The following is an 18,292-nucleotide window of genomic DNA, read 5'->3' on the forward strand; positions in this document are numbered from 1 at the left end:
CTGGGCTCTTTCAGTGTGGGAGGACTGCATGAGCTCAGAATTTTTCATCGTGAGTGTGGTTTTTTTCACCTTGTAATCTTTGCTAGCCTCTGGGAAGGAGAAGATAGTGTGAGCATTGAAACATATGCATCTGGTGAAGGAAAAAAAGGGGAGAGTGGTAGTTAAAAAGACATGTTTTAGAGAACAATGGGTAGACTCTTTCACGGTAAACCTTGTTGTTAACATTACATAGCACGTGCTTTCGGTACAAGGTCGCATTTTGCCTCTTATTGAGGGTATGCTGGTTTGATGTGAGAGATCACTCACGCAGGGCTGGGCAACAGAATTTGGCTTGCAGGCAGCCATGGTAAGAGAGTCTTTTGGCTTCTTTAACCTTCATAACATGTGGGAATGGTTTCAAACAACAGCGCCCTCATTTCCCATACCAAGCAGCTGTTGGGTTGGCCATTTAAAATGGGTTGACAATTTAAAAGGAGGGGCTGCGGTTTTTGAGTTAACGTGCAGCACAAACCCAACTAACCTCCCCACCCCACACCCAGTTCTCTGGGATGATCGCTTCACCCCTCCCCCCACCGCGTGGTTAACAGCGGGAAACATTTCTGTTCAGCCACAGGCAAACAGCCCAGCGGGAACGGGCACCTCTGAATGTCCCCTTAATAAAATCACCCTATTTCAACCAGGTGACCATGAATGATATCACTCTCCTGAGAATAACACAGAGAGATAAAGAACGGATGTTGTTTGAATGCCAGCAAACACTGGGACCATACACTCTGTTATGCAATGATTCCAGACTATGTGCTACTGGCCTGGCGTGGTAAAGTGGCCTACCATGGAGGATGGAATAAGGCTGCCCTCCCCAGAAACCTTTTGCAAAGACTTTGGGAGTACAGGAGAGCTTTATGGAGATGTCCCTGGAGGATTTCCACTCCATCTCCAGACACGTTAACAGACTTTTCCAGTAGTTGTACTGGTGGTGAATGCCAGGGCAAATTAATCATTAAACACGCTTATAATATGTCTAATATTTACAAAGGTACACTCACCTGAGGTCCCTTCTCTGCCTGGTGGGTCCGGGAGGCAGCCTTGGGTGGGTTCGGGGGGTACTGACTCCAGGTCCAGGGTGAGAAACAGTTCCTGGCTGTCGGGGAAAACTGTTTCTCCACTTGCTTGCTGTGAGCTATCTTCAACCTCCTCATCATCTTCCTTGTCCCCAAAACTCGCATCCCTGTTGCATGCTACTCCATTGACGGAATCAAAGCACAGGGGTGGGGTAGTTGTAGGGGCATCTCCTAGAATGGCATGCAGCTCATCATAGAAGCGGCATGTCTGGGGCTCTGACCCGGAGCAGCCGTTTGCCTCTCTGGGTTTTTGCTAGGCTTGCCTCAGCTCCTTAAGTTTCACTGCTACGGGTCCCTGTTATAGCTTCTGTCCTTCATGCCCTTGGAGATTTTTTCAAATGTTTGGGCACTTTGTCTTTTGGAATGGAGTTCTGATAGCATGGATTCGTCTCTCCATACAGCGATCAGATCCCGTACCACCCGTTTGGTCTATGCTGGAATTCATTTGTGATTCTGGGACTCCATCATGGTCACCTTTGCTGATGAGATCCACACTCACCTGCAGATTGCCACGTTGGCCAAACAGGAAACGAGATTCAAAAGTTCGCGGGCCTTTTCCTGTCTACCTGGCCAGTGCATCTGAGTTGAGAGCGCTGTCCAGAGCGGTCACAGTGGAGCACTCTGGGATAGCTCCCTGAGGCCAGTACCATCAAATTGCGACCACACTACCCCAAATTCAACCTGGCAAGGTCGATTTCAGCGCTAATCTCCTTGTCAGGGGAGAAGTACAGAAATCAATTTTAAGAGCCCTTTAAGTTGGAAAAAAATGGCTTCGTTGTGTGGACGGGTGCAGGGTTAAATCGATGTAACGCTGCTAAATTAGACCTAAACTCGTAGTGTAGACCAGGGCTTAGTTCCTCCAGTTCAGCCACTCTGGTCTCAAGATCCTGTACTCTGTCTCGAAGGGCCATGAGCCTCTTGCACCAAATGCAGGAGGGAAAAGCCCCTTTGGAAGATGGAGGAAATAGCCAGGTGGACAGCTATTATAGACTTAATTCTGACTAAAAGGAATTGGTTGTAAATATGAAGGTTGAAATCAGTTTGTGTGAAAATGATCGTGAAATTATAGATTTCATAATTCTAAAGAAAGGGGAAGGAGTGAGAGAAGCAGAATAAGGACTTCAAAAAAGCAGACTCTAAGGAACTCAGAACTGATAGGTAAGATCCATGGAAAGAAAATCTAAGGGATAAAGGAGTTCTGTAGAGCTGGCAGTTCTTCGCGTAGATGTGTGTATTCAGCTCAGGTGTGTGCATGCCCAGCGTGCTGGAGCTGGAAGGTTTTGTGTAGCAGTAACTGTGGAGGGGTGATGCTCATGACTGTGTCCCCTCTCCGGCTATATGAGGTGGCACCACTCTGACCCCTCTCAGTTGTTTCTCACCACCTGTAGTTGGAATCGGAGCTTTGTATGGTTGTAGTCGCACAACCTTGCATTTAGTTTATTGTATAGTTAGTAGATAGTGTTCCTCATTGCGGTCCCTCATGTGGAGGAGTAATCCCCAACAGCGATCCCCACACGCTGTGCCTGCTTTGTCTTGGTGAGTCCCACCTTAAAAAGCGTTGGTTGTTCTGTAGGTTGTTCAAGAAGTGGACTCAAGTGGCGTTCAGAGAGTGCTGCTGCCTCTCGTGGTTGGTGCCAATAGTACTGCTTTCATCAGGGACACTGATCCACACCTCATTCTGGGCGATGGATGAATCAGAACGCCTGGCGATACCTTTAGGCGTCGCTCCTCCTGGGTCTCTGATTCCAAGTTGGAGTCGTCATCCTGCCACTCTGCATTACCCAATGAACTCAGGGGACCGCCAGAGGACCAATATGACTCCCAGAGTTGTCATGTGCCCCGTGGCTGAGATAGAGGTCCATGTCCTGGCCGCTACTGACCACCAATGCCCTACCCATATCAGTGGCCTCCTTGGACTCAGTGGGATGCTCCTTGCTCTCAGAGATCCTGCTCTTCATCCTGTTCAAAGCTGAAGTCACCTGGATTAGCCGTAAACCCAGACATCAATGATCTTCCCCTCTGCTGAGCTGCCAGAGTCCTCCCAGGTATGTCTTCCTGGGAGCGAGAGTTGGTTTTGGCTCAGCCAAGCCCATCATCCTTGTCACCGGATGATGCCATACTTCCTTGTTCATCCTCCCCTTCTATTCCAGAAGACTTCAAGGTGTATTAGGATCTTTTACACTATGTTGTTGGATCCCTGGGCATCCAGGAGGAGTTTCTCCAAGAGAACACCAAACTGGTGGACATTTTACAGCCTGCCATTCCTGGGAGACTGGCCCTCCCTAATAGTGATGTGCTCCTTGAGCTGGCGAAAGCCCTGTGGAGTACACCACTGGCCTCGGTACCACCAGTGACTAAGTGCATGGAAAAGCGCTATTTTGTATTTTCTTCCCATGCAAGAATTTGAGAGGTTCTATTCCCATCGGGCCCCGAATTCCCTGGTTGTAGTGGTGGTGGTAAGAGGTTCCAGCAGGGTAGGTTCCAGTTTATCCTCAAGGACAGAGACTCCAAGTGATTGGTTCTTCTGGGCAAGAAGATTTATACCTCACCATCCCTACAGATGAGGATCACAAATCAACAAGCTTTGCTGTCCAAATATGATTTCCTCAATTTGTCAGCCATGTCTAAATTCAATCACCAGTTGCTCAAGGCCTCACATGAGGAGTTTCCTGGTATTCATTGTGAAAGACTGCTTGGTAGCCAAAATGTCCCTGCAGTCCACCCTCAATGTTGTGGACTCCTTGGCCAGGGTCAGGGCCTCGGCAGAAACTATGAGGACGGCTTCCTGGTTGCAAAACTCAGGGATTGCTTTGGATATCTAGAAAGCCATTGAAGACTTGCCCTTTGACAGCCGAGTCTTATTCCCAGGCATGCTTTTTTTTTTGCACTGAATCCTTTAAGGATTCCTGGGCTACTGTGAGATCCTTGGGAGTGTATGTGCTGTCCACGCAAAGACACCACTATGGGGTGCAGCAATAGTATTGCCCACAGCATTTCTTTGTGCAATCTTTTCCCCCGAAACAACGGGAATACCCTAGAAAGGGGATAGATCCCAAAAGAGGATGCAGTCAGGCTCAGGCTTTGGGCACTCCATGCTCCCTCCCCCCCAGCGCTGGCTGAGTACCCATTTTGACTCTTGAGTCTAGAGCACTGGTCCAGTCATTACACTACCCTCTCTGTTCCTCCATCCCTTTGGGGACAGGCTGGCCCACTTTTACAGTGCTTGGGACTCGATTACTTCTGATAGCTGGGTCCTAGACACTGTCAGATTGGACTACATAATCCAGTTCCTCTCCACAGCCCCTTTCCACACCCCTCCCCATCCCTCTTTAGGGACCCCTCTCACAAAACACTCTCATTGAGCAGGTCAGCTCTCTGACGTTGGGAGCAGTGGAGGAAGTTCTGCCAGAGCACTCTGGACACAGCTTTTACTCCTGGTGCTTCCTGATACTGAAATCCAAGGGGAGGAGGAGACCCATTCTCGATCTTCACAGCCTCAGCAAATCTATCAAGTATGTGAGATTCCACATGATCACTCTATCAGCGATCTTCCCCGCGCAGTTTCAGAATGATTAGTTTGCTGCTCTGGACCTACTTTCATGTGGCAATTCTCCTGAGCCATAGAAAGTTTTTGTTTTGTGGCAGGAGAATGCCACTTTCAGTATACGGTTCTCCTGTTCAGCTCCCATTCAAAAAATCCAGTTCATTGGAGCCCTGTTAGATTCCACAAGGTCGAGGCGTTCCTGCTGACCGACCGCTTCCAGGCAATGCACAGCTCTTCCTCAGTCTGCAATCTCAGCCCTCCACGACAGTCCCCATGTGCCTGAGCCTGTTGGGTTGCATGTCCACTTGCACGCAAGTGGTCCTGTTCTGAAGAGGGAGAAGGCGCAACCTGGCGATGTGGTTCAGGACAGTCTACCACCCTGCCATGCATTCTCTGCACAGTTTGGTTCACCTGCGTCCACCAGTCCTAGATTCTTTGCCTTGGTGAGAGTCCTCACACAATGTGTGCCAAGGAGTCCCTTTCGCTTGGCCCTCTCCACCTGACACTTCTCTTCTGGGTGAGGAGCACATCTGGACTCGTTAAAGTTGCAGAACATCTGGTCAGAACAGGAAGCCTCGCTCCATATCAATGTGTTGGAACTTTGGGCCATCCACAATGTATGTTGTGCCTTCGGGGACCGCATAAGACACTCAGTGGTTCGCATGTTACCACTATGATGTACTATGTGAGCAGACAAGGGGGAGCACATTCCAGGTTACTCTGTGTGGAGGTGATCAATCTGTGGCAATTTTGCATCGAAGAAGACATCACTCCGGTAGCAGTCAACAGTGCAAAATCATCTCACAGGCCATCTCAGCAGGGTCTTCTCCCTGAACCACAAGTGATTTCTGAAGGAGCGTGTCCTCCAGGTCATCTTTGCCACATGGGGGTGTCCGCACCATCAACCTGTTTGCGACAAAGGAAAACAAAGGGCTGGTCTACACTACACAGTTAAGCTGATATAAGGCAGCTTACATCAACCTAATTATGTCAGTGTCTATACTCCAGACTTGCTTCTGCTGATGTAAGTGCCCTACTATACCAGCATCATAACTCCACCTCCACCAGAGACATAGGGCTTATGTTGGTGCAGTTAGGGCCATGCAGTGTAGACACTGATTTATTTACATTAGCTGTTGGCTATCTTGTCAATTTCACTGCAACATTCTGTTACATCTTCAGAAATTGGGCCTTGTGGTCAGTTCACTAAGAGTGTGCTTTGCAGCAATATCGTTTCATCCCCCATTCAAGAGTAGTCAATTTTTTCCAATGCCATGGTGATGAGATTTCGGAAAGGGTTTCTCCACTTTTCATTCTCCGGTCCGAAAACCGGTGCCCGTTTCGACCTAAATATGGTTGTGGCTGCTCTCATGGGCCTGTCATTCAAGCCTTTTACGTCCTGTCCACTGCCCCTTCTGTCTCAGAAAACTGTGTCCCTGATAGCTATCACATGTGCAAGAAGGGTGTGCGAGTTGCAAGCCCTCATGGCCAAGCCAGCTTACACTCAATTCTCCAAGGACAAAGTGACACTTTGACTGCACCCAAAGTTTTTGTTCAAGGTGGCATCTCAGTTATACCGCCTGATTCAGATGAATTTGCGACTTCGGGAAAAACACGGGTCCTCTTCCCCTTAGGAACGGCGTCTCCATAACTTGGATGTCAGGGGATGTCAGGCATTTTATCTAGATAGGACTTAAACCATTTCGTGCTTTACTTTGCCTGTTTGTCTCCTATGCGAACTGCGTGAAGGGACAAGCGGTCTCTGCTCAGACCATCTCTAGATGGATCTTGTATCAAGACTGCATATGAAATAGCTTTGGTTATGCCTTCTCAGAGGATATGAGCTCACTCCATGAGGGCGCAAGCGACGTTGATAGCATTCCTCAATGACATTTCCATACCGGACATTTGGAGGCTGGCCACATATATGTTTACGGACCACTGTGTTATTACTGCATCGTCCAGAGTGGACACAGGCCTCAGAGGGGCGGTCCTGTGATCCTTATTCCAGCAGACTCCAAGCCCTGCCTCCAGATTGGGGTACTGCTTGTGAGTCATCTAAGTGATATACATGTCTGCATCTACTCAAAGAAGAAGAAATGGTTACTTATTGTCATTGTGGTTCTTTGAGAAGTGATGCAGGCATGTATTCCACAACCCACCCTCAATCCCCTCTGCATCAGACTTTCGGTGCAAAGAAACTGATGAGGGTTGGGGTGGCACTACCTGATATAGCCAGGGGAAGAGCCACAGCCACGAGGTGTAAGTGCCATCCCTCTATGGGTATGGCTAGACAAAATGTTCCAGCACGTTGGGTGTACACACACACACACACACACACACACACACACTGAAGTGGAATACACATCTGGGACACTTAAGGAACGAGCTGAAGCAATCTCAAAATTGTCAGCAGTTATCTTTGAGAACTCATGAAGGATGGGTGAGGTCTCAGATGGCTGGAGACGGGTACATGAACACCCTGCCTTTAAAAAGGGGAATAAAAAGGACCTGGGGAATTCTAGACCAGACAGCCTAACTTTGATACCTGGAAAGATTATGGAACAAATTATAAGACAATCATTTTGTAAGCACCTAGATGAAAATAGGGTTATAAAGAAATAACTGGTTCGGATTTGTCAAAGAACAAATCATGCCAAACCAGTGTAACTTCCTTCTTAGACAGGGTTACTGGCCTAGTGGCTGGGGAGAAAGCTGTTGACGTGATATATCTTGATTTTAGTAAGACTTGTCATACACCTAAGTGACATTCTCATAAGTGACATGCATCTGACGACGTGGGTATTCAGCCACGAAAGCTCCTGCTCCAATACGTCTGTTAGTTTATAAGGTGCCACAGGACTCTTTGCTGCTTTTACAGATCCAGACTAACATGGCTACCCCTCTGATACTTGATTCTCATAAGGAAACTAGGGAAATAATCAGTATTTCCACTACTTGCATCGGACGAAGTGGGTATTCACCCACGAAAGCTCATGCTGCAAAACGTCTGTTAGTCTATAAGGTGCCACAGGATTCTTTGCTGCTTTTAGGGAAATAATGTCTACATGAAATTACTATAAGGTGGGTGTAAAACTGTTGAAAGATTGTACTCCGTAGTTATCAATGGTTCACTGTCAAAATGGGGGGATACATCTAGTGGGTTTTCACAGGAATCTGTTCTGAGTTCAGTACTAGTCAATATTTTCATTAATGGTTTAGATAATGGAGTGGAGAGTGTCTTTTATAAAATGATTAGAATTAAAAATGACATTGACGGTGAATGCCACAAGATGAAATTCAGTGAAGTGCAGAGTACTGCAGTTAGGAAGAAAAAATCAGATGCACAAATACAACATGGGGAACAATGAAAAGGATCTGGGGGCTACAGTGGATGACAAATTGAATACGAGCCAACAATGTGATGCAATTGCGAAACAGGCTCGTGTCCTTCTGGGGTATATTAACAGGAGTATCATATGTAAGACATGGGAGGTAATTGTTCTACTCCACTTGACCCTGGTGAGGTCTCAGCTGGAGCACTGTGTCCAGTTCTGGACGCCACACTTCAGGAAAGTCGTGGACAAATTGAAGAGAGTCCAGAGGACAGCAACAAAAATGATAAAAGGCTTAAAAAACTTTCCCGTTTTTTTTAAATAATCTTTCCTCATGGTCATGTTTAGTCTTGAAAAAAGAAGACTGAGGGAGGACCTGATAAATCTTCAGATATATTATGGGCTGTTATAAAGAGGACAATGATCAATTCTCTGTCCACTGAAGAATGGACAAGAAATAGTCGACTTAATCTGCATCAAGGGAGATTTAGGTTAGATATTATGGAAAACTTTGTAACTGTAAGGATAGTTAAGCACTGTAATAGGCTTCCAAGGGAGGTTCTGGAATCCCTGTTGTTGGAGCCTTCTAAGGGTATGTCTACACTACCCGCTGGATCGGCGGGCAGTGATCGATCCAGCGGGGATCGATTTATCACATCTATCGAGCGCTCTCCCATCGACTCCAGCTCTGCGAGAGGCACAGGCAGGGTCGATGGGGGAGCCGCAGCAGTCGACTCACCATGGTAAGTTATTCATGTAGCTGAAGTTGCGTAACTTAGACCGATTCTTCCCCCCCCCCCCCCCAATGTAGACCAGGGCTAAAAATAAGGTGATCTTCTGCCATCTGAGAAACCCTAGTTCCCATGGGCTTTGGAGTTTGTGGGTTCTGTGCACCTCTTAAAAACCAGACCCAAGGGGTATCAAGTTAAAAGCCAAAAATCCGTGACTAATTTTGAAAATGGATTCCTAAGAGATTTTTGCAGGTCACAACGTGACTTAGTGGGAGAGCTAAGAATAGAACCCTTTTCCCAGTCCTGTGCCCAAATGGGATGGATTTAAATGACAAGAAATGATGCTCACAAATTCTGTTTTTGCCAGGTCAGAAATTTGTTTGAGGTTCCCAAACCTTCATCTTCACAATGTTTGCCCAGTTCTACTTTAAATATGATATGATAGCATACGCAATGCAGACTTTGGGGGGAGGACTGCTTGAGAGATCAGCATAACTTGGTCAGGAGGTTCTGGGTTGGGTGAGGGAATGGCTGCATGAAGGGTCTCCCTTTTGGTGAGGAGAATGGAATGTGAGGACCTTTAGTCTCTGGACAAGATGGTTATTAAGGCTGATGGTGGCCTCTGGCACGTTGCATAATCTGTGGACTGTTTTGCCATTCCTGCTACATGCAGCCTTTGTATAGTTGTGCATGAGATGGCTGATGGAATCACTAATAAATACATTCTGTTCATCACAGGATGTATAAATACACTTCAAACCGCTTCAAGACCCGTGCGGAGCAGGAGGTGAAGAAAGCGGAGCACATGGCTCGGATAGGTGGGTCCCGGGTGTGTGCAGGAATGGTGAAGCCAGGCTTGGCCTTCTGACTTGCCTTGTAATGGCAACAGTTGTAGTGAATGCCATGATTGCTCAGATGCCCTGCCTATACGTGTCTGATGGTCATATGGATAAGCCTAGCCTTTTCCCTCTGTTGCACAGAACTAGCTTCCCAGGTGATTCCTTCTGTGAGCATTCTATATGGAGTTCAGAGATCCAGAAAATAACACTTCCCTTAACCACACAAACATTCTCCTCTTTCTCACACTAATTGTCTAACCTGTGCATGTATTATCCCAAGGGACCATTATCCCTAACTCCCCACACAGAAATCATTACCTTAGTTTTCCTTACTTGCTTCTCCTTTCCCTAGAGCTGATTACTTTGTTCCCTCCTGGGAAGTTTGTCTCTATACAGGGGTAAATGTGCCCCCATATCTGGCAGAGATTGGAAGTGGGGCAGGGGGCTCTGACAATCAGTCGCTAAGTCTAAGAGTGAGGGGGAAATGGAGGTGGCGATGAATCAGTCATGTTTCCATTGGAACTTTAGTTTTCTTTTCATCCTTCCCTTTAATTTTCTCTGGCACCATCTTTTGTTTTCTCTCCCTTTTCTGTATTGCCAAACATTTGTGTATATCTTCCGTCTCCTCCATTACTCCTTTTGGAGCCAAATAGCAGCTTCCTCCTTGTTTCTCCTATGCTGCTGCTCTCTTCTTTCAGTACCGTGGAACCTCTTGGTTCTGTTATTCCCTCACGTCCCCCACCTTAAAGGAGCAGTCACTCACAAGGAGACTTCTTTTTATTGTTTCAGCTAGTCTGGTTCTAGAAATTACTCTGAAGGTGTCTGCAGAGGGGTCCTATTCTTTACAGAGTGGGATACTCATCTTAGTTCTTCCCACCTTGTCATGCTATGGTCCCCAACCTTTTTCGTCTGGTGGGCGCCAGACAACAAGCCACAGAAGACTGTGGCGGCAGACAAGCATCCGCCAAAATGCCGCCGGACAAGCGGCAACATCAATAGGCATCCCCGCCGAAATACCGCCGACAAGCAGAGTCATCCAGAGGCATCGCTGCTGAAATGCCACCGAAAATCAGCAGTATTTCGGCGGCGATGCCTTTGGATGACGCTGCTTGTCAGCGGCATTTCGGCAGATGCTCGTCCGCCGGCCAGTACACGGGCATGCTTAGACGCCCCAGCGGACGCCATGGTTGGGGACCCCTGTTCTATACACTCTTCTCCCTCCTTCACGGAGAGCAAAACCAAATCTAGAAATAAGAATAAAGATTTCTTGCTCCTCTCTGTGAAGAAAGTGAAATGTCCAGTGGAGGAATCTGCATTTGAATCTGACAGTACAGGATGACGTTAGGTTTGGTCAGTTGAACAAATTCATAATGTTAGGTTGAGAAGCATTTACCTCCCCTCTCTATATGTATGCAAAGATTCCTTTGAAAACTAACAGAAATGAATAAAGTGAGTTCTTCAGGTATGTGTCAGTGTAGATCCTACTGGCAGTGCCCATGTTTGTGAGACTGGAGGGTTTTTTGATTAGCAGTGTCCGTCAGAGCTGTGTAGGTGCCCTGTACCAACTTATGCTCCCATGGAAGGGCATAAAGGGTGGGGTGGCGAAGACCCATCCTCGGTTCCCTCTTACCACCTGTGGCAGCAGGTCTTAATCTGGTGAGTGTCCAACCCGATGATTCCTAGTTTTGGCTAAATTGTCTCAAAAATCTTCTACAGAACTGTTCTGATTCTTTGACATGACCACTGTGATCTATGTTGACTTATCTAGACTGAGTAGTGATGGTTAGACCCTCTCATACAGTGCTTCTTAACATGGTGGTCTCAAAATCTGCAGGCTTCAAGCCCTATCCAATCCGTGATGGACTCATACCTCTGAAAGATGGACACAGTAGATGTCTCTTATACAGATGTGTAGGAGAGTCTCATATACAGATATGTTTGGTGTGCTTATCATTCTCTGCAAGGACCGGTGAGATGCAAGGTTGAAGCACCTTCTCTTGTAGCAATCCATGGAAGTCTTTTCAGACCCAGAGGAGAAGAGCTCCAGAGTCCTGGTAGTGAACAAGCCAGCCTCATCCAGTCCCTATCCAGTGGTCATCTCCTCTCTGTTAGGAAGCCATCAGACTTTGGATGTGCTATCATAAACACAGGGAAGCCACATTGGCTGTACATATTCCAGGGATCAGCAGTGACCTAGCAGACTTCTGCTACAGCCACTCATGGCTGGTTACTGCAAATCTGCTCAAGAAGTCAGGCCTAGAGCCAGTATTCCATCAGTGGGGACTCCCATAATAGACATTTTTGCCACAGAGGAAAACACCAAATGCTCATACTTCTGCTCCAGGAGGGGTCTGAGCCCTGGGTCTTTACCAGATACCTTTCTCTTTGGTTGAGCTCAAGGACTCATATCCTTGATCCCCACAGATCAGACTGGATAAGGCTATGAACTTCTGTTACCCAATAACCTCTTACTGGCTGAGACAGTTTGACTGACTAACCAGACTATTGCAGATATCCAGGCGGCTTCACTTACACCTCCCATTCTGCCCAGACATAATGTCTCAGAAGCAAGGTCAGATCTGCAGTCATTGCACCTGATGCCTTGAATGTTGGCTTGTTGAGCACTACTGATAGACTGCTCTCTGCAGGTTCAGGAAATTCTCGAACTAAACATAAAACCTTTTGCTAGACAGACCTACTCTTCGAAATGGGTGGGTGGGAAATGTCCTTATAGGCAGCCCAACACAATCTGGACCCAGTAGTGTTAGCCCAAAACAGTTTAACTATGGTCTACACAGATCAGAAGATGGGCTGTCTGCAGATCCCACCCCCTTCTGCATCTATCATCGGGTGATTTATTAAGACAGAGGCAGAATAAGGTGCAACACACAAATATTTATTATGTCACTAGTCAGTAAACTAAACGAGGACCCCTTCAGACAATAAACAACATAAGCAAGACGCACTCGGTTGTTAACGGTTACCAGAGCGTGAAGCTCAGAGCCCTTAAACCTCCTTAACCAATGGATGTAAAACAGAGGAAAACCACAATGGGTATTACAATACCATATCCTGAAGACAGGGACACAATGACAAACACTCAGGATACCGACAGAATGTGTTTATTCTGACATCTGCATGGGCAACTTAGATGTTGGTTCACACATTCACAAAACATTCTGCACGGGATGAATCCCTCCAGGTCTGATGTTGCCTTTGGTGAAGTGGTGCTGCAGTTCTTGTTTTATTGAAGACTCCAAGCTCCGTGGCACAGGATCACTGCTTGGAAGTCACCATTAGTGGCATGTGTATATGGACAAGCACCTGAGAATGACAAGTTACTTACCTTGTATAATTTGAGTTCTTCAGGATGTTTTGTTGGTATGCATGTTCCACTGCCTGCCCTCCGTTTACTCTACCTCAGAGTCCTTACACCTGGATTCTGCTGTTGAGAGGAAATTAAGTGGCAGTTGGCTTGCTCTGCCCTTGAATGCCTTCGACATGAAGCATGAGATGACTTTTGGCACCATATAGACACTGCTGGCCAAAAGACTGCAAACTGCAGCACATGAAGTGCATGTGCACCCATTAGTGGAATATGCATATGGACAGCACATCTTGAAGATCTCTTCCTATTGTGCAAGGTAAGTAACTTCTCATTTTTCTAACTGAGGTATGCATAGAGACAGCTGTGGATGTGGTTGGAGTGTCATGTAGATAGACCAATGGGTGGTCTGAATTTTGATGCCACCAGCTAGAGTCAGGAACCATCCTGTCTCTTTCACTCCTCTCGCAATTGAGTGTCTCAAGCTACCAAATGGGCTGTTATGTAGATGTGAGTGTGCATGAAGACGCTGGCAATTAAGAACAAATATGCTCGGATTGCTATTTTAGATTAATCTTCATAATATTGTGCTTTGTACATAACACAAATGTGAGCCTTTCCAGGCAAAATTCACTTAATTCCTCCAAGGTTCTCCCCTCTTCAGTCTCTTTAAGAAATTACTGTTACAGTAACCTTTTCCCACCCAACTATAGGGGGGAGGGATAGCTCAGTGGTTTGAGCATTGGCCTGCTAAATCCAGGGTTGTGAGCTCAACTCTTGAGGGGGCCATTTGGGGATTTAGTTGGGGATTGGTCCTGCATTGACCAGGAGGTTGGACTAGATGACCTCCTGAGGTCCCTTCCAACTCTGATAATCTATGATTTTTTGGGGGGGATAGCTCATTGGTTTGAGCATTAGCCTGCTAAACCCAGGGTTGTGAGTTCAGTCCTTGAGGAGGCCATTTAGGGAACTGGGGTAAAATTCTGTTTGGGGATTGGTCCTGCTTTGAGCAGTGGTTTGGACTAGATGACCTCCTGAGATCCCTTCTAACCCTAATATTTTATGCCTCCCCACACACACAACTCAAGTCCCTTCACTAACTTCTTGCCTCTTTCTACATCAAGTTTAAACTCTGTCTTTGCTTTCACAGCATTGCACAGTTCTGCCTCTCAGTCCTTCTCTCTCCCTACTCACCTACTTTCTGCCATCCTTCACACCTTGATGCTCCCTTTGACTCCTACTTGTGCTGTTGTGCCTTTTATTCTTTCTACATCTTGCCCTCACCCCCAGTGCCCACAACACCCTTGTGTCTGCTTAGAGATCTCCTTCTGACTCACTGGTGGCTGGCTTTCCTCCACTCTCCTCACTTCGAGCACTAGCTTCCCCTCATTTGCCCAGCCTTAGGCTCACATTTGATAGTCTGACCTCTTGTGTCCAAGATTTTATTTTGTACCTTCTTATGTCAGCTTGTCATCTCTCCCTTGCCTGTATTAGTCAGATGTAGACTGTAAGCTCTCTGGGATATAGATTTCTGGGAAGTGCCATGCATGCTGGTGGCGCGTTCTTGAGTATTATATATTAACATTACTTCTTTGTATATCTTTCAGCGGAGGAGAAGGCTCGAGAGGCAGAGAGTAAAGCCCGTGCACTTGAACTTCGCCTGGGCGGGGATCTCACACGAGACTCCAGGGTGAGACGTCTGCATTTCTCTGCCTGTTTGCTGAGGGTTCAGAGCCACCCCTCCCTGAGCTAAGTGGAGTTGGTAGTACCAAGTACTAACCGGTGTTTGTGTGGACAGGTGGCCATTTCTGCTGGAGATGCTATTGGGTTGATTCTGTGCTCAGTCTTCCCAGGCATCCTTAATGTCTGTTTTCCTCAACAGATGTGCCTACATTTTGCAGGGTTTGACAGTGTCTTGTTTCCACTCAGTTGAGGGAGCCATGTGAGCATTGCTTCTGCATGGAGTGAAGTACCCCAGGATGTATGTGCAGTGGACAGGCGAGACTCTGCCAGAGTGTCAGTATAGGGTGCTGGTCAGCTTGATTGTAAAGGTCCTTTGTTCAATGCCGTTGCTCTAAAGAGAGTGGAGGAATGTGAAGAAATCTGGAATTTTACCACTATTCAGGCTGTTTCTATGGCTTCCACTCTTCTGTTGGGCTTGCAGTTTGGTCCTAAATTTCCCCTCTTTGTAGCTAGAATTTTTGTTCTTTTCTCATAAGTGGTATTCCTCTGAAGCTGCACCTTGTGCAACACTCATGCCAGCTCTGGAAACTAAGCTAAGCAAGGCTAGGCCAGTCAGTACTTGGATGGGAGACCTTCAAGGAAATACCAGGCGATCAGTAAGGTGGCACTCAGTATTAAAAATGCATCAACCTACTACTAGAGGTTGCTTTGATTTTTCGTGAGAAGTACTGTAAAACGAAATTCCTTAATCCACAGCACTGTGTTGGCGTATTAGTATTAGCTAAATTCCATTTTGCCTTCCTAAATTCCCCCTACTGTTTCAGTTGGATACAGGATTCTTTGTTTCCTCTTCTAATCTGTTGTGTAATGTTGCTGAGGGTGGTTAAATAATTGTGCTTCACCCCAGAGGTAGCTGTTTTCATTGTTTACTGTGGCTAGTGAGAAGATTTCTGTGTCTAAGTCTGTAAAATGCTACTGGATCCTTGGAAGGAGAGATGCTACAGAAATGTTTAATTTTGGTTTTATTGTGAGATGCTTCATGTCTGCAGGTGACTCTACGGCAAGTCCAGAACACAGCCATAACCATGCGTAGAGAGGCTGATGTCAAGCGGCGGATCAAGGAGGCAAAGCAGCGGTGAGTACAAAGCCACTTGGGGCTTCAGTTGTCCCGAGCTGTTACTCCGTAGCCCTCTCAGGCTGTAGCAGGTGTCCCTTTGTTATCTTGCCTCATCCCAAGGGATCACCCAATTGGCCTTGTTGGAGGAACATATCCAGTGCTACTCTGAAGCCCATGTAGGTGAGGGTATTCAGAGCTTTGCACCTTTGACCTTGCAAGGTGACCTTGTTGAGAGGAGTTTGCTGTTCTGATAGCTTGGGGCTCCCCATGCCCATCTTCTTTACTGAACTTGCTAAAATGTATTTGTTGTGGTTTGCGAGCCTGGTTTTATAGAAATCCACACTGTTTTGTAATCCAGATAGTAATCTCTTGGGATGGGCAATTTAATGTTGATACCAAGCAACTTAATTGTCCAGCAGTGAAAGGAATAGTGGACTGTTTTTGTTTAGACAACACTGGCCTGCGTATCCCCATAAAACATCATTTCAAATGAATGCAAAGTCAGGACCTGAGGGGTCCATAAAGCCATTCTGGATAAGCACGTTAGCTGGACATCTTCAGTATTATGAGTACCGGAGAGGTCATCCTAAGTGTTCATAATCAAGTTCTCTCCCATTGAGGTAAATGGGGGGGCGTTCCCTGCTCTCTTGGTGATATTGTGTGCTGGAAACTCACAAAGATGATACGTTTATTATGTCCTGAAGACTTTCTTTACTACCAGAAAATGAGGTTAGGGCTGCACTAGCATGATCAGGGGGTTGCAATCTAATGCAATAGCCACTCCAGCATGATTTGGCTTTGCCTGAGTGGATGGGACCAAATCATACTATAACCACGCTACCCAGTGGTGGCACTAGGTTTGTAATAGAACTCAGGCTATCTTTACTCTACAATGGCACAGTTATGGCACTGCAACTATGCCATCGTAGCGCCATTGTGTAGAAGCTTCCTTCTTTGACTGAAAGCATTTTTCGATCAGTGTAGTTTATCCATTTTTTGGGAGGCAGTAGCTAGGTTGACTGAAGAATTCTTTTGTCAAACTAACAATCTACAGTGGGAATTACAGTGGACACGAAATTTTTCACAGCTGTGAGCAATATAGCTATGTCCGTTTTAATTCACAGGTGTAGATCTGACCTCAGTAACATGTCACAGCAAGATTGGGTGACTGTTGTCTTATAACATGATTCATCTTGGTAGTTTTGCTACAGTAGATGAGCCCATAGAAGAAAACAGTAGTATGCCGGTGAGAGCTTTGTTGACCTTTTTTTCCATTGCAAATTCATATGACGAGATCAAAAGCTGAGCCTCCTTCAAGGAAATGGAATTCGCCCTGCGACTCCACAAGGTGGTGTTAGACTTAACTGACTTGCTTAATGTGTATACTTTCTGTGCGTACACATCCTGATTAATTCCCTTCCCACTTTGGGAAATGCAGGTATAGATCTTAATATACCTTTCTTACATGCTTTCATGAGCAGTGAAATACTTCAGATGTCATTGTTGTTAATGGTCATCATTGTCATTGAGTAAGCACCCATATAAAATGGCTGGGGTAGGCCGTGCCAGAATCTGTTGATTTCAGGCTTTCTGCAAACTCAGGCAGATGTCTATGAATTGGTTATACTCACTCCACATTTTGAAGGTTTTTTTCATAACCAAAACAGCTTAGAGACTCAGCGATTTAAAAATGAAAGCTGAGACTTTGAGAACAATTGAGAGGTCTGTCTGTCTGCCCCTCCTCCCAGACAAATTCCCTTGCACCCCCCAGGGTACTGCACGATGGGAAGCACTGACCTAAACTCTTTGCTAGATGTGGACCTAGATAGACTCTCCCGCAGACAGCAGAAGGAGAGAAAATAGTTTGAATTTAAAATTGATCTTAGAAGAGTTATGACTTCAGGGATGCAGAAATCCCTGTGGGAGACCGTTTTCCTCCTATTCCTATGTACATAACTTCTTTTCCCTTATTAATTATTTCTTGGTTCTGATGGAGGTGCTGCATAAAATAGAACCCTATGAATGGGGCCGAAGGGGATGTTCTAGTCTCCCTTATTAATAGATATAAAGCACTAGTGCATCCCAGCAAACAACTCTGCTTGGCAATGCAGCATCCCACTATTAAACAGCAAATGTGAAACTATAAGAACAAACATTCAAGAAAGCTTTAGGAATAGCACCACTGCATTTACCCCCGCGTGTAGTTGGGAAACCTTTAAAGCTAACACACATGATCATACTTCCCTATATAACATTTTTTTTAAAGAAATATTGAAATCCACTGCAGAAATCAAAAATATATACCTAGGCTGTAAAACCTAAGCAGACATTAAAGCTCTCAATTGCAAAAACAAACTTAGCTCTAGTACATAGCCTAACCCTGGCTAAACATGTCCGAAAAGGTTTCACAGGGTGGGGAAATGAACGTGTGCGACAAAAACTGAAAACTCCCAGCCTGATTAACCAGACACACAGATTTGGCCAAATTTATTTCAGAGCTAGAATTAGTGAATTGTCAAGTAACTTCAGGTCTGCAAATAATAAGAGTATAAAACCCTATGTGCTGTTTCACTCTCTCTCCTCCCCCCAGGCTCCCA

The 18,292-nt window shown here is 46.1% G+C and overlaps 1 protein-coding gene across 3 annotated transcripts in view; it reads left to right on the forward strand.

The window, feature by feature from the left end:
• MORC2 (MORC family CW-type zinc finger 2) overlaps positions 1-18,292 on the forward strand; it is a 104,082-nt gene that overhangs the window by 52,340 nt on the left and 33,450 nt on the right. For all 3 annotated transcript variants that reach the window (XM_044990461.1, XM_044990459.1, XM_044990460.1), the window contains exons 10-12: positions 9,470-9,549; positions 14,503-14,585; positions 15,628-15,713. In XM_044990461.1, coding sequence (XP_044846396.1) covers positions 9,470-9,549; positions 14,503-14,585; positions 15,628-15,713 — 249 coding nt within the window. The remainder of the gene's footprint in view (positions 1-9,469; positions 9,550-14,502; positions 14,586-15,627; positions 15,714-18,292) is intronic.

Source organism: Mauremys mutica, chromosome 16, assembly GCF_020497125.1.
Source record: "Mauremys mutica isolate MM-2020 ecotype Southern chromosome 16, ASM2049712v1, whole genome shotgun sequence".
NCBI classification, from domain to species: domain Eukaryota; kingdom Metazoa; phylum Chordata; order Testudines; family Geoemydidae; genus Mauremys; species Mauremys mutica.